The sequence below is a fragment of the Cynara cardunculus genome, assembly GCF_001531365.2.
Source record: "Cynara cardunculus var. scolymus isolate 2C chromosome LG 16, CcrdV1, whole genome shotgun sequence".
Taxonomy (NCBI): Eukaryota; Viridiplantae; Streptophyta; class Magnoliopsida; order Asterales; family Asteraceae; genus Cynara; species Cynara cardunculus.
The window spans coordinates 6,098,023-6,112,337 of record NC_037543.1 but is presented as its reverse complement, the minus strand read 5'-3'; the positions used below and the strand labels follow the sequence as shown (position 1 = coordinate 6,112,337).

General features: G+C 32.0%; 2 protein-coding genes and 1 pseudogene across 2 annotated transcripts; 2 read left to right on the top strand and 1 right to left on the bottom strand.

Moving 5' to 3' along the window:
• Nucleotides 1–4,604: 4,604 nt before the first annotated feature.
• LOC112499750 lies at nt 4,605–4,784 on the top strand (annotated as a pseudogene).
• A 3,269-nt stretch (nt 4,785–8,053) lies between these two features.
• LOC112529747 (TOG array regulator of axonemal microtubules protein 1) lies at nt 8,054–9,721 on the top strand. Its single transcript, XM_025141134.1, has 5 exons — nt 8,054–8,356; nt 8,449–8,555; nt 8,738–8,885; nt 8,980–9,174; nt 9,290–9,721. Exons 1-5 carry the CDS (start codon nt 8,132–8,134, stop codon nt 9,539–9,541), a joined length of 927 nt encoding a protein of 308 aa, XP_024996902.1. The 5' UTR covers nt 8,054–8,131; the 3' UTR covers nt 9,542–9,721.
• A 108-nt stretch (nt 9,722–9,829) lies between these two features.
• Nucleotides 9,830–13,776, bottom strand: LOC112529642. Its single transcript, XM_025140982.1, has 4 exons — nt 12,612–13,776; nt 11,445–11,695; nt 10,536–10,739; nt 9,830–10,143 (listed from the first exon to the last, which is right to left on the bottom strand). The coding sequence occupies exons 1-4, from the start codon at nt 13,774–13,776 to the stop codon at nt 10,003–10,005; spliced, it is 1,761 nt and encodes a 586-aa protein (XP_024996750.1). The 3' UTR covers nt 9,830–10,002.
• Nucleotides 13,777–14,315: the final 539 nt, after the last annotated feature.

Genomic DNA, 14,315 nt, shown 5'->3' with positions numbered 1-14,315 from the left:
GTTAGTTACACGAATTTAAAAATAAAGCTTTAATAAGTTGTACTTACGCAAAATTACTTGTAATCTTGAATTTTAAGTAATATGCATCAATAAACAGTACTTCGTGCATAAAAATAGTTTTTAAGAATTTTTGTCAAATATTGTATAATATATTATAGATAGACATTAAGTATTAAAATTAATGTTCCTTTTGAAGTAATAAAATCAATGTTTTTAAAAGTGTAAATTGGATCTTTGCATTTAATTTTATTTTAGGAGCCAACTTTTAAAATCTCAATTTTAGGTATAAAAGCAGACGTTGGGAACATTTTAGGGTTTCGATGACCTGGTGATTTGCAAATGATAATGTGGTGTTGGTAATTCTGACGTAGCAAATGTATATTTTTTAAATTTTGACAGCTAAGTATCTGCTAAAATTTCATTCAATATTTAAAAATAAAGTACCAAAATCCACCCAGATGTCTTTTTTCATTTAACCAATGTTGGCAGCAAACTACAGCATCAAGAACACGTAAAAGTCTTTACAAATTGTTAAAAAGAAAACAATAACAAAGCATTTGAATGGGGGAAATATCAAATCAAAACCTTGAATCACAATAAAAACAGTCTTTGATCCAAATTAAAAACATAAAATCGCAAACCCAAATCAATAGAAAAAACTAAAAAATTCATAAACCTAAAATTACCCGTATTCAGATATGGGTTATGAAACACTAACATTTCAATTCCCCCCGGATCTATTAGATACTTGACACAATCTCAGTAAAAGTTTCATTTCAATTAATCACTCTTAACAACAAAAAAGGGTGTATTCACCATACGGATTATGCGGTCATAATGAATGAGCTTGAACCTTAGCCTTCTTTCCAGATTCCTATCATCATACCATTGAGGCAACATTTAAGGACTCAACAAATAATGTTATCTACATATATTATTGCATGCCCCGAGTATAGCAAAGTCCATCGACAAGGTACAACTTCGGCACAACTGTATCACTCGTAGTATTCGAGCAGTCGTCCATTTACCTTTTAAACTTGAATAGCTAGAAGTTTAATAGTGTATGAGTGCAGGTCTTGAATCACTATATATATATATATATATATATATATATATAAAAGGAAAAACCAAGAGTATTAAGGTGACATCATAAGAATTGAGTATTGAGGTGTTGGTGAATTATGGTTGAGTTTGGGATATCTCACATTGATAAGAGATTGAAATATTGGAATAAGGATGTGTGTATAAAAAATAAAATTGAGATTAATTGTGTCAACTCATGATGTTGAGTTTTAGGGTCGTCCTTAGCATGTTAAATGTGAGATTTTGAATAGGGCTCCCGAAACTTTGGGACCCAAATTTACACGTTTAGGGTCTTTTTATCGACCTAATGTAAAATTATAGCCGAAATTATTTAGGTTCAAACCATTAATGATTTGGTTTTAGGTTCATATCATTAATGGTTTAGGTTTAGTTTCAGATTGTTAATCGTTTTATGTTTAGCCCATTTTTATTCTTAACATATATTCTCTATCATCTCATTTATGCAATATAATCAAAAGTTTTGGATGTAGCAGGGCCTCCAAAAAAATTGAAACGTCCCTGGTGAGTTTGAGATATCCACATTGGTAAAAGATTGAAAGACTGGAATAAGGAGGTATGTTTAAGAAAGAAATATGAGATTAATTGTGTCAACTCATGATGCTTGACTTATAAGGTTATCTTAAAACAAATCTTATTATATAAAAATAAAAATGAATTATGTTTACAATCATCAAAATATATATATATATATATATATATATATATATATATATATATATATACTAGTTATCTATCTGTGCAATGCAGCGGGATGTAAAAAGCTCATTAAGATTATTCAATTTTGAGATATCAAATTTCTTGTACAAAACCTACTACGTTTGTATCTAATTTAGATTCAAATATACATTCATCCAAAATGTTGATGTTAGTAGGTTCTACATTTATTCATAAACCTTTATTTATAACCCGAATGACTCGAGCGGTGTAGCAAGATACTTGACCACAATCACAACTCATCTCGAATCAAAGAAACCCTTAAAAACAAATGTGTTTGTTAATGTATACAAATACTGTAAATGTAGATTCGGAGCTCCGAAATGTCAACCTTTAAAATAAGCAGTTAGCTCAACTCTTGTAGTAAATGAAAAGCCAAATGAAGACATGTATACAAGTATAAAAACGTATGGAAGTTGTAAGGGTGTCGGTGCGACCGGAGGAGAGACGGCGAGAACGGTAGAGGCAAGAAAGAATGTAGCTGGGCCAATAGAGGTGATTGAAAAAAATCAATCGTGAATTATGAAAATATGATTTACATTTGAAATGATAACAGAGTTTTTGATGGTAAGATGAAAATCTTGAGAACATAAAGGGTCAAAATTTGAAAGGGGTAGATGGTTTAAATTTTCAATGTCTATTGGGAACAAAACTAAATACGAGAAAGATAAAACTTAAAAGTACGAGTTGTAAAAGGTGAAACATTATTAAGTCATACCATATGCATAAATGACTCGTAATTAAGACTTTATACATAAAGAAACAGTATCTTATGCATTTAATGTTGTTTTTAGGACTTTTATCAAATCTGCTTTATAATATAACTAGTTGTCTACCAGCGCAATACAGCGGGATGTAAAAAACTCGTTAAGATTATTTAATTTTGAAATATCAAATTCCTTAAGGGAAAAGTACAATAAAAACCAATGAACTTTCTTGTTTGGAATGATTAAGTCCTTGGACTTTTTTTGGAACAAATAAGTCATTAGACATTCCAAAACATGTTAAATAAGTCCTTGGACAATTTTTTGAAACAAATAAGTCCTTGGACATTCCAAAATATGTTAAATAAGTCCTTAGACAATTTTTGGAACAAATAAGTCATTGGACATTCCAAAAAATGTTAAATAACTCCTTGGACAATTTTTGGAACAAATAAGTCCTTGAACAATCCAAAACATGTTAAATAACTTCTTGAACTTTTATAAAACATGTTGGATACATTCTTATGACTTGTACAACTAGTTAAAGTGGTAAAATAGTGGAAAAAAATCCGAAAAAAACCCCAATGAACATTCATATTTTGAACGATAAAAGAGAAACCAAAAGTAAGTGATGTGACAAAATGAGGATTGCGTATTTTTTTAATATGGAAGGTGATTGATTTTCATCATCTCATTTGGTGAGTATATGCAAAATTGGAAGTATGGTGTCAATATATGAAAGAATAATGGGTACTTTTATGCCAAATCATGAGGTTGGCTCAATTTGGTCAACCCTCTTTTTGCGAAAAAAAAATGTTTATATACGTAATTTACAGAATATTTTTGTATTAAGTAATAGAGTTGATTCATTTTAACTTTCCTCTATTTTTGCAAAAAATTTATTCATATTAAAAATTGTTTATATCAGTTGACTTTAAAATAATTAGCAAAGGTAATGATATGAATTTACTATATATTTTATATTATAAAGTTGAATTAAAAACTTTAAAATAATATAACGAACAATTTATTGATTGTTTTAATTTGTTATAACTGAAATTGAATCTACAATTATATTTATTATAACTAGACTTGATTATATAATTATAAGTAAAATAAAATAAACCTATGTATAAAGAAACAACATGTTAAGGTATTGCCACAAATCCATGAGAATGTGATATATTCAAATATGGATGTAAGTATCTGAAAGAAAGAAAAAATGTATTTGATGTCAATCAGCCTTTAATGTCAATATCAATATAATATATTAAAGGAGGAACAAAACAAATAATACAAAATATATAACCAAGATTGAAATCAAAACCAACCAAATAATACAAAATAAGTGAATATTTAAAAGGAGTTAAATATCTTTCAAAACTAAGAGAGTTTGTGCAACTATTTTTGTACTACCATCTTTTATAAAAAAAAAAATACCAAAAACTAATATAAAAAATAACATAAAGTTGACAATAAATCAACACTATAAAATTGGTATAAGTTATAGTTGTAAAAACAATATTTATATATCTATAATCTATATTTTTATATCTTTATCCATGTAAAAGCAATAAACATGGATAATCTGGTGACAATTTCTAAGCATTATAAATCATTTTTCTCACATTATTGTTTGCATCCCACATTAGATCAAATAATGAAAGAAACATGTGGGAGGTGGATACAAAATGAAAAAAGTAAAATTTTTTGTCAATATTGTTTGCATCCTGCATTGGATGATGGAATGAAAGTGGCAAGAGATGGATTGCTACAAAAAGAAATGACTAACAATGGAACAAACATATTTTTCTAGAATCTCAATCTTTTGCTTAAGATCAAATATGATACCTGTTTTTAGTTTATATATCTGTCATGAATCTTAGGTTTTTTATTTAGATCAAGTATAATTTATATTCTCAGTTTGATATCTAATACATGATTCTTCAGCTTACTTGGTATTTTATTTTTATATGGGAATGCCCATTATATTACTTGGTGATGTAGTTATTTATCTGTCGTCTTGTGTTACTACTATCAAGGCTTGATGTACCTCTCTAATTTACAATTAAAATAGTATAGAATGTTACGGTAAAGTGTAATATTTGTTTTTGTCAGTTTAATATCTGATATGTTGGTCATCGACCCCACTTGATATTAATTTTATTGTTTTATGGGGGAACATTCATTATCTTAGTTTTGTGATGTGATTTTTCATGCATCGTCTTAAGCTTCCACTACTGTTGCTACAGTTTACACACCGCTTAAATTTTCACTAATATTATAGAATGTTTTTTTGCATAACTTCAAATGAGATTTCAGTTAAATTTGTTATAAAAATTAAAATCTTGACTTTGTCACCTTAGATGAAATTTCAATTAAAACTGTGATTTTAAGTTAAACAAACTACTAATGTTAGTCAAATATTTGTAGAGTACATTGCAACAGCGTTCTCGAGCATAGTTAGAGAACTTAAATTAGCATACAGTTCTAAGATTGTTGTCAACTTCTCTTAAAACTTTTAATGTTAATGAGTAGTTGTCACATACATTTTCCTAAAATTTGTTTAGAAGATGACTTCAAATTTTAGTCCATAGCATTTCTTTTGAAGATGATATTATCGTCACCACGCAACGTACGGTTGCAACACTAGTTTTATATAATATTAAATAACTAAAATAAAATCGGATGGTTGAGATTGTTTGTTTGAGAATCAAATAATTAGTTGTGACAAAAAACAAGTCACAATGGCTAATGTTTGTCTTGTCTGAAGTTGTAATAATCATACAAACAATAAACCTTGTTTTTTTAGGAAAAAAAGGGAAACATATTATGAAATAATAATAAGGGGCCGTTTATTCAAATGCTTATCCAATATGCGTTTATTGATAAGAATCAACACTATAATTTATTTTGATACATAAGATTTTAGTACATTAAAACATATAGAATACATCAATTTACTTGGTAAGCACTTACCTGGGTAAGAGTCGTCATCTTCACTTACCGGTAAGACTCTTCATCCTTCTCGTCGCTCTTACCCAGTAAGATTTTTGACCCTTCTCATATTCATCCAATGAGAAAATTTATCTGGTAAACATTTACCAAGTAAGTACTTAGTAAACGGCCCCTAAAAATCTTTCATGAAAGTGGTAAAATGTCATTTTATTTTACCTTTTATAATTACTTTTATTTCAGGAGTGAAATTACAATAATCAATTTTTAATATTTGAATTAATAAATATTTAATGAATATTTGATTATTTATGGTCAACTAATTAGTTTTAGATAACTAGTTTTATATCAAGTCACAATAATAAATGTAACACTTGTATTTTTTTTGCTTAATTGTTTAAGAGTATAGATTTGTTTTAACAAGTCATTCAGTGTCCAGCTATTACTGAATGTTCGTGACTTTTGAATCAAGAGTCATGGTAGATTTGAGATGAAGAAAAGTTGTGTTGGAGGTCATCTGAGGCATTAAGAGACCTCCCATGTAAGTTCGATCAGTCGAGATGTTGCAAGTCAACTTAAAAACATAATACACTGCCAAGCTAGTTGTCAAGTGAGTTAAACTCACCTTAAAACTAGCGCCAGGATTTTCGGCTCGAGCTAGTTTCAGCGCTAGTTTAAACTAGCGGTGAGACTAACACCAGACATTAAAATTCTCGGGCTAGTTTGTACGCTAGTTTAAACTAACGGTGAAACTAGCGTGGAGGCCTGACCTGCACAAAAAAAAACGAAAATCAGGGTTTTCCTCATTCTAGCCATAACTTCTTCATTTCTACTCCGTTTTGGACAGTTCTTTTTGCTATAGATTCGTTTTTTAGATCTTCAAGATGGGAACGATGATTATTAATGATTCTTTGATGATTTTAGAGTTCATAGAAGTTGAAAATAAATCACATCTTTGTCTTTTGAATCTAGGGTTTGGTCCTTTTGCACTAACAACTCTCATTCTATCTTTGGTTCTCTGTTGTGCATGTTTTGGAATAAAATGAAGTGTTATTAAGAGCTTTGCACCATATATTTGGAGTTGTAGTTTGAGGATTTCATCTCTTCACCAAATGAAACTCAAGATTGGGGTAAAACCTAGATTTAGCCTAAATCTAACAAGGTGAATTCAGGTTGCTTTGTGAAAACTATGTACATGCCAAAAATGTCCATTTTGAAGTATTAACATGTTATACTTGCTACTTATCAAATGTGTGGGTTATTTAGTGAGTTTTGCATATTTGGTGTATTTGGTTTTATAAATCATGTAAAATGTTTATATTTGATTTTTGGACATTTTGATAAATAAATCATAAGTGTGGGTCCTTTTGATAATTTATTATTTAAATAAAGATTATTTGATGATAAATGTATATTATTGTGTTATGAGACTTTTTGGAAATATAAACGATATGGTTTATATTGAAAATGATTTGTCCCAATCAATGATGTGCTTTTAAATTAATCATGTTTTTTGAGCATGTATTTGCATGTTTACTAGAAGGGTACTCGCGCAATGCAGCGAGATACATTTTGATTTTAATATTTCGTTATATTCTTTATCTCGGTTGATGTTATAATATGGTCTTATATGATTTTGAAAAAATGATAATGTTTTTATTTTTGAATAATATATAAATTTAAAGATATCATAAGAATTTGACAAAAATATCGATATTGGTATCAAATTAACTATTTAAAATTCATCATTTTTTGTGTAATTTTTTAATTCAACTTTTTTATTATAATTTAATTTAGGTTTAATAATGAAGTAATTTTATATTTAGTTTAATAATATAATTTTTTATAAGATAATAAATAATTATCTTAATTATATTTTAGATTTTTTATATTTTAAAATGAGATGTTTATCCTCTATTTGATTATGTTTATCCTCAGTTCGTGACACGAATTCAAACATGAAGCTTTAATAAGTTGTACTTACGCATAATTTACTTGTAATCTTAAATTTAAGTAATATGCATCAATAAACAGTAATTCATGCATAAAAAATAGTTTTTAATAGTTTTTTGTCAAAATGCTTTATAATTTAATATATATATATAATGAAATTAGGATGTTGAATGGTTAAGAGATGCCTGAGATACAAAATCATTCAGAGAGTTTTAAAACCATTAAGAAGCAGATTTTTTTTTGTCAAACAAGATCCACCTCTTAACGATTCAGATGGTATATATTACTGAAACTATTACGAGATGAACAAACAAGCCCTTGTAGTGATTTTTATTTTAGGGATATTAAAGGAGTAAAAGGTGTAACGTCACAAAATTTGTAATTTACTGTTATATGTTTTTCAAAATGAGTACGGATGTTGTGGGCCGGCCCACTGGGCCCCCCTCCATCTATGATTCCAAATTTTCAATCATTACCCACCAACATAACTCTGAAAATATGACCGTTACGAAATCATCCCCCTTTTTCTTCCAACGTTTATTTCATTTCAAAATTTAAGCCCTTTCCCCCAATTTCCACTTTAACATAATCTCCCTCTTCCTCATTCAATCTCACATTCATCCTCGAACAAGCCCTTCTTCCTCTCTCTCTCTCTCTCTAACATCTACAGTCTTCAATTTCTCTCTTTCTTCAACTCATCAATGGCGCTTAGACCTCTTGATAACACCTTGCCCTTGTCCCCAGAACGCCCCAAAAAGAATCTGAAAGTTTCGAATTCAATTGCTAAACCTAAACAGCTTGCAGACCCGACTGCAAATGACGAAAATATAGCCCCTTTGGCTTCTGTAACTCCTGTTGTTGACTCCATTGATTATATATCATCTGAAGATCTGAAGCCCATTTCAGATGCCGATGTTAAGTTCCAGGTAAGTAAGCACGAGTCTTTCTGTGTGATTCCTTCAATACCTATTTGTGATTTTGCTTATATTGATTTGAATTTTGATTTTGGGGAACTCAGAGCCTGATTGAAGGACTGGAATCCAAAGATTGGCTGAAGATTTGTGATTCATTGAACGATGTTAGGCGGATGGCGTTGTATCACTCCACTCTATTACTTCCAATCTTGTATGTAAATCCTCTTGCCCCTCATGATTCTATAATCAGAAAGATCCTTTTCAAGTTTGAATTTGTTCATTTGGAATCTGAGTTCTTCTACCACATTTTTATTTAAACCAGATAGTTTTCTGTAATTTCGTAGCAGAAAAATCGTGGGGTTTTCTAATAAATGTGATTCTGTAATCATCCAGGGAAAAGGTTTTGTTGATATTAGTGAAGGCAATGAAGAATCCAAGAAGTGCTTTAATCAAGACATCGATCATGGCTTCCTCTGATCTTTTCAAATCCTATGGTGATAAGTTGCTTGAGTCCACCACCTCAGATGCAGTTAACCACATGGTATGTTACATGCATGATAAATGATTTATTAGTTTTTATAAGAAGAAATGATTGAGAATTTAGTTGTTGATTGGATATGGTGAATACTTTACAGATTCTCCAGTTGCTACTGAAAGCTTCTCAAGATAAAAAGTTTGTGTGTGAAGAAGCAGAGAGATCATTGAACACAATGGTGGTGTCCACAACACCCATCCCTTTGCTTCAGAAGCTCAAAGGATATGTCAACCATGGAAACATGAGAGTTAGAGCCAAAGCTGCTGTTTCAATCTCTCGTTGTGTCTCAAAGATGGTATGTGAAATCACTCTCCTTTTGGTGTACTGTTGTTTCACATAAACAATTGCTCTGTATTTTGGGTAGAAGTCAGTTTGGTTTGGTTTAATCTAATTTGAGATATGATTTTTAGGAAATGGAAGAGTTGAGAGATTACGGATTGGTTTCGTTAGTACAAATGTCGGCTGAATTGTTGAAAGATAGACTCCCTGAAGCACGAGAGGCGGCTCGAAGCATTGTGTTGTTGATTTACAGTGCGGTTATGGAGGAGGAAGATGAGAGCAAAGAAGAGGAGAAGCAGCAGGAGAAATGGCAAAAATTTTGCCAGTCAAATTTGTCAGCCATTGATGCATTGGCCATGGCCAAACTTGTTGCATCTCAGTAGAGCTTTTTGTTTTTTGGTTTTGTGTGTGGTGATTCATAGTAGGGAAGACCATCATCATGCTGATGAAGATGGCTTTACTTGTTTAGTTGTTGCAAACTGCCTCTCTTATCTGTAAAGAGGGGTTTGTTCTTTAGGAAAACTAGTTTCATCTGTTTCAGAAAGAAAGTTCAATTCATCTTATTATTGGTTTGATACCTTTCTTTTCTCCCCAAATTCAAGAACACGGCATGATCTTAAAAACAGAACAAAAAGTGAACAAATGACCTATAAATGTGAACAGCTTAAATCAACATGAAGAGGGTTGCTGAAAACTACTTTGATTTGAAACCATTTGTACAGTACAAGCATATGCAATATAACATAAAGATTACAAATGGCATTTCAATGGGAAATTCTCCCAAAATCTTGAAAACAGAACAAAAAATTGAACAAATAGGCCACATCACATGTCGACGTGTTATTTAGAGTCTGTCATTTTCTTCAATCAATTTACGCAATGCTGACTCGACATCCGTAAGTGGTTGACCAATGTAAAGCTGCAGTTGTCCTTTCTTCACCACAACTACTTTCATGATCTGTGATTTGATTGCCTCTTTAAGCTCCTGAAAGAGAGGTTCAATATTTTTCCACTGTCATTCATCTCATACACCAACTAATCAAGTATAACATGTTAATTGAAGCCATGAATGATTGAAAGCATCCATGAATCAAGTCAAGTTCTGCAAGATTTAGATTATCTGTTTGTTTGTTTCTATTAAGTCATGTCTGGATTAAGCTATCTTGTCTGGTTAAAGATCAATTGCTAATTGTTTTCTATGCTCCTCAATGAACCGTTTGAATGATGTAAATTACCATTTTACCCCTCCAATTCATTTCAATCAATGAAGATGTAAAAATCCAAATCATTGAACTTTGGATCCCCAGTTTGTAAAACCTGAAATTATTGAACTTCAGATTCCAAGTTCATTTCGATCAATTATATTTTAGAACTCACATTTGTTGGTATTGGTATGATGCTGGTACTGAAGTCACCAAGATCTTCGAAGAAGGATTCCAGAAGATAACTGAAGTTTGTAGCATCACCACGATCTTCAAAAGCAACAGTGTGAGATAACCCGCTCTTAGTTTCAAGAGTGCTTCTTAAAGTAAATAGTCCTTCCGATTCTTCACCATCACCACCTCTTTGCATGAGGACAGCCTGATAAAGAAAATGTTAAGAGACACCCAAGAACCATCATGTTCTTTAACCTTTACAGCTTCAACAGAAACACATAAATCAGAGTGACCGACAATGAAACCAGTGAACCTACTTAACGTTTATGCATGACATTTGACAGTTAAACTTTCGGCCACAGCCTTCCATGATAACTTAAAATGGACATCCTTATATTCATATTTATGATGTCAAATCTTCTTTTTTTTAAAGTATACAATATCTATATACCGCAAATAGAACAAATAAACTCACCCACACTCCTGGTGAGGTTTGAACCCTTGACCTCCTAGGACGCCAAAGGCTCACATACCGCTAGGCCAAAGCAATTGTTCAAATCAAGTTGTTAATATATGAAAGTTAACATCTAAAATTCAAACCAAACAAACCCAGTAAATCTCACACATGTAGGATCTTGGGGTAGAGGTTATTTTAGTGAAGATCCCGGGTTTGTAAAACAAAAAAATTATAATAAACAAAAGAGTATGTGCAATCAAACAAAGTGTACATTTAAACAGACAAGACAAGGCAAGGTAGCAGAAACAGAAGTGATGAAAGTAGGTTAAAACAATCAAGAAAGCACAAAGAGCACAACACTGACAACTACTCAATACAGGAAGAAAAGCTGAGATTAGCGTCTAATAGGCAGCTCAACATCTGGTTTATAATCAAGCACAACAAATTACATACCAGAACATAAGGGAGACTAGTCCACCAAAAGTCGGTCTGGGTACTAGATTTCATATCCCCAAGATGTTTGGCAGATTTCCCGTTTCCACCTTTTTTGCCCTTTAAACTGCCATTGTGCTTGGAAGATGTTGCATTATCGCTCTGACTTTCTTTACCAAAGCCTCGAGGTTTCCTTGCTTCCAGGTTGCTTGATTTCCCGTACTTTGCGGCTCTACCTGCTTGCTTATCATATTTTGGCTCCTTTGAGGAACCTATATCACAAAAACAAATATAAAAATCTCTTCAGTAAATCACATTAACGCACACTTCACAGCTGCAAGACCAAAGAAGTCTACAAATCTCAACTCCTAAAATGGTCTGAAAGAAATCTCTATCTGTACTGTTGAAAGAGTTATATCACTTTCCTTCCCAATAAGCCTGCTTTTCTACTATTGTTATGACATGTTTTCTGTACACTCTTCGGCCCCGTTTGGTTTGCGAGATTTGGAATTGGATTCAAATTCCAATCCTACTTCTGGTTTAAAGGAAAGTCTCGAATTGAAATCCTGTGATTTCAATAAAATCCCACAAACATGGGATATCTAAATCCCATGGGGGTGGGTGGAATTTGGTGGGATTTCATAGGATTTGTTTGTAATAATGTGTTTACAATATGTTAAAAGCACTAGTTTTGTAATAATCAATTAATAAAAAGGCAATTTAACTTATTTTAACAAATCCTTTCACAAATTCCAAATCCCTAAAACATTAAGTCACACCAAACAACCCTTAGTTTTTCTTCTTGTACCAGTAATATCAGTATTGTGCATTGTGTTTCTTTGTTTGTTTTAACCTATTTCCACACATGTTTCTCTGCTGCATTTTTTTGTTTACTTGCTTATTTGCACACACACTCACCTGAACTTTGCTCTCTTGTTTCTTTAAATTTTTGTTTTGCAAATCAGGGATCTTACAGAAACAGTCTCTCTACATCCTAGACCTACCTCTACATGGGATTTACTGGGTATGTTTGACTTTAAGTCCGTTTTTCTAGTGACATGACTAAAAACACCTAGAAATGAATAACCTTGTATATTGCTTCTTGAGACAGACATCATAATTCAAACTCAGTCATACTAACAAAATGACAATCATATGCTGCCATAAAGAACTGTATTTTGAACATACCAGCTATCGATTCAGTCTTAGATACTCTTGGTTCTGCTCTTTCACTCCTCTCCACCGACTTATTTTCTGGCTCACTGAAGGGTATAGATTCATCTATTGGTTTTTGCACTTTAATTTCCGATCCCTCACCATTTGGGACATCTATCTGCTCATTGCTATCTGATATATCAACCCCATTATCACTACTAATACCATTGATCAATGTTCCATTAGCAACATTATGATCTTCTCCATGAAATCCCTTTGGTTTATCCCCTGAATCAATCGATGGGCTTTTGTATTTATACTTCTTTTTGAACATCAATGAACCAAATGCTTCTTCTGCAGCCGAAGTACCCTTTTCACCATTGTTCCTAATATCACTTTCTTTGGTTGGAAACTTAGGGGGCAACTTCTCGTAATTACCTTCTAAACTTTTTCGCAACTTCATTAATCGACCATCCACCTCTTTCTCCTTAAGTTTTTTATCAATTAAATCATAATCAATATCATCATCTCCTTCTTCCACTAACCCTTTTTTCTTTGCCTCCAGATTTCGAGCTTCCCTTGCCATTTCTTTAATTTCAGTAATCTTGTTATCCATTTCGGACTCATCAACCAAAACCATCCCACCATCTTTGGTCTCGATTAAATTTCGATTCTTGCTCAACAATGAATTTGATTTCGATTCATTGGTTCTATCTAGAACCCTAGGTTGCTTGAAATCGTCACCATTCAAATTTCCATCTTCACCCTCTAAATCATTTGATCCAAATATCATTACCGCGCAAATCGTCTGCAAAATGAAAGCCCCAACCAGAAAGAACCCGATTTTAACGAATGACCTAGGTGAAAACTGGGCCACAATGCCATCGACAAATCCAGTGGTTTCCGATACTGAAAGTTGGTCGGCTTCAGCAAGCTGCTGTTGCACCGTTTCGTCTATGGAAGTTGTCGGGAGTTTTCGGGGAAAATCGGGATTAGAAGGGTCGGGATAAGGTTTGTTTTCTAGGGTTTTGAGAATCTTTTGACGTAGATGGTTGGTTCTTCTTCGTCTTGACGGAAACGATGAGGAAAGAGAAGAAACTAAGACGAATGATTTACCGGGGATTGGAGAAGCGGAGGTTGTCGGTGTGACGGAGGAGGAAGGGATGGCAACGGCGGCGGCGCGGTGGACACCCGCCATTGGATTTTTGAAATTTGTTTTGGGCACGAATAAAGATTGCTTCTGGTTTGTGTCTGTCTCAAATCTCAATGGTGGAAACATATTTAATGTTTGTTACGATTTGAATTTTTTTTATTATATAACAAAAATTATTAAAAATATAATTTTTTTATTTTATATAATTTATTGAAGATATTCTTGTAAATAAACAATCAAAATTAATTAAATATATATATATGATTTTTAATTAAATATTTCGAACAAAAGAAATAGTTCAATTTTGGCTTCAAAATAATGGTTAATGGTTTTATTCTTTGAAGTAGCCCAAAAACTTGCAATCTTCAACACAAATGCTTTTTTTTAACTCCTTCAATTATCTAAAGCTCCAGTAAGCATAATATCGTGCATTACATGCATCTTCATTGGACTTTAATGCATTTGTTTGAGTCTTCGCAACTAAGCTCATCAAAGCTTCTTTGATTAGTTTCGATCTTGATCTTGTAATTGGGTCATCTTGAATCTTTAAGGGATCTTTTGACGCTTGATAAGTTTGGTTAGAT

What these genes read in the sequence shown, in the direction of transcription:
- LOC112529747 (XM_025141134.1), top strand. Translation starts at nt 8,132, where the DNA reads ATGGCGCTTAGACCTCTTGATAACACCTTGCCCTTGTCCCCAGAACGC. An exon ending in ATGCCGATGTTAAGTTCCAG is followed by an intron (nt 8,357 to 8,448) that starts GTAAGTAAGCAC and finishes TGGGGAACTCAG; the next exon opens with AGCCTGATTGAAGGACTGGA. An exon ending in ACTCTATTACTTCCAATCTT is followed by an intron (nt 8,556 to 8,737) that starts GTATGTAAATCC and finishes GTAATCATCCAG; the next exon opens with GGAAAAGGTTTTGTTGATAT.
- LOC112529642 (XM_025140982.1), bottom strand. Translation starts at nt 13,776, where the DNA reads ATGGCGGGTGTCCACCGCGCCGCCGCCGTTGCCATCCCTTCCTCCTCC. An exon ending in CTAGTCTCCCTTATGTTCTG is followed by an intron (nt 10,740 to 11,444) that starts GTATGTAATTTG and finishes TTTCTTTATCAG; the next exon opens with GCTGTCCTCATGCAAAGAGG. An exon ending in TCATACCAATACCAACAAAT is followed by an intron (nt 10,144 to 10,535) that starts GTGAGTTCTAAA and finishes CCTCTCTTTCAG; the next exon opens with GAGCTTAAAGAGGCAATCAA.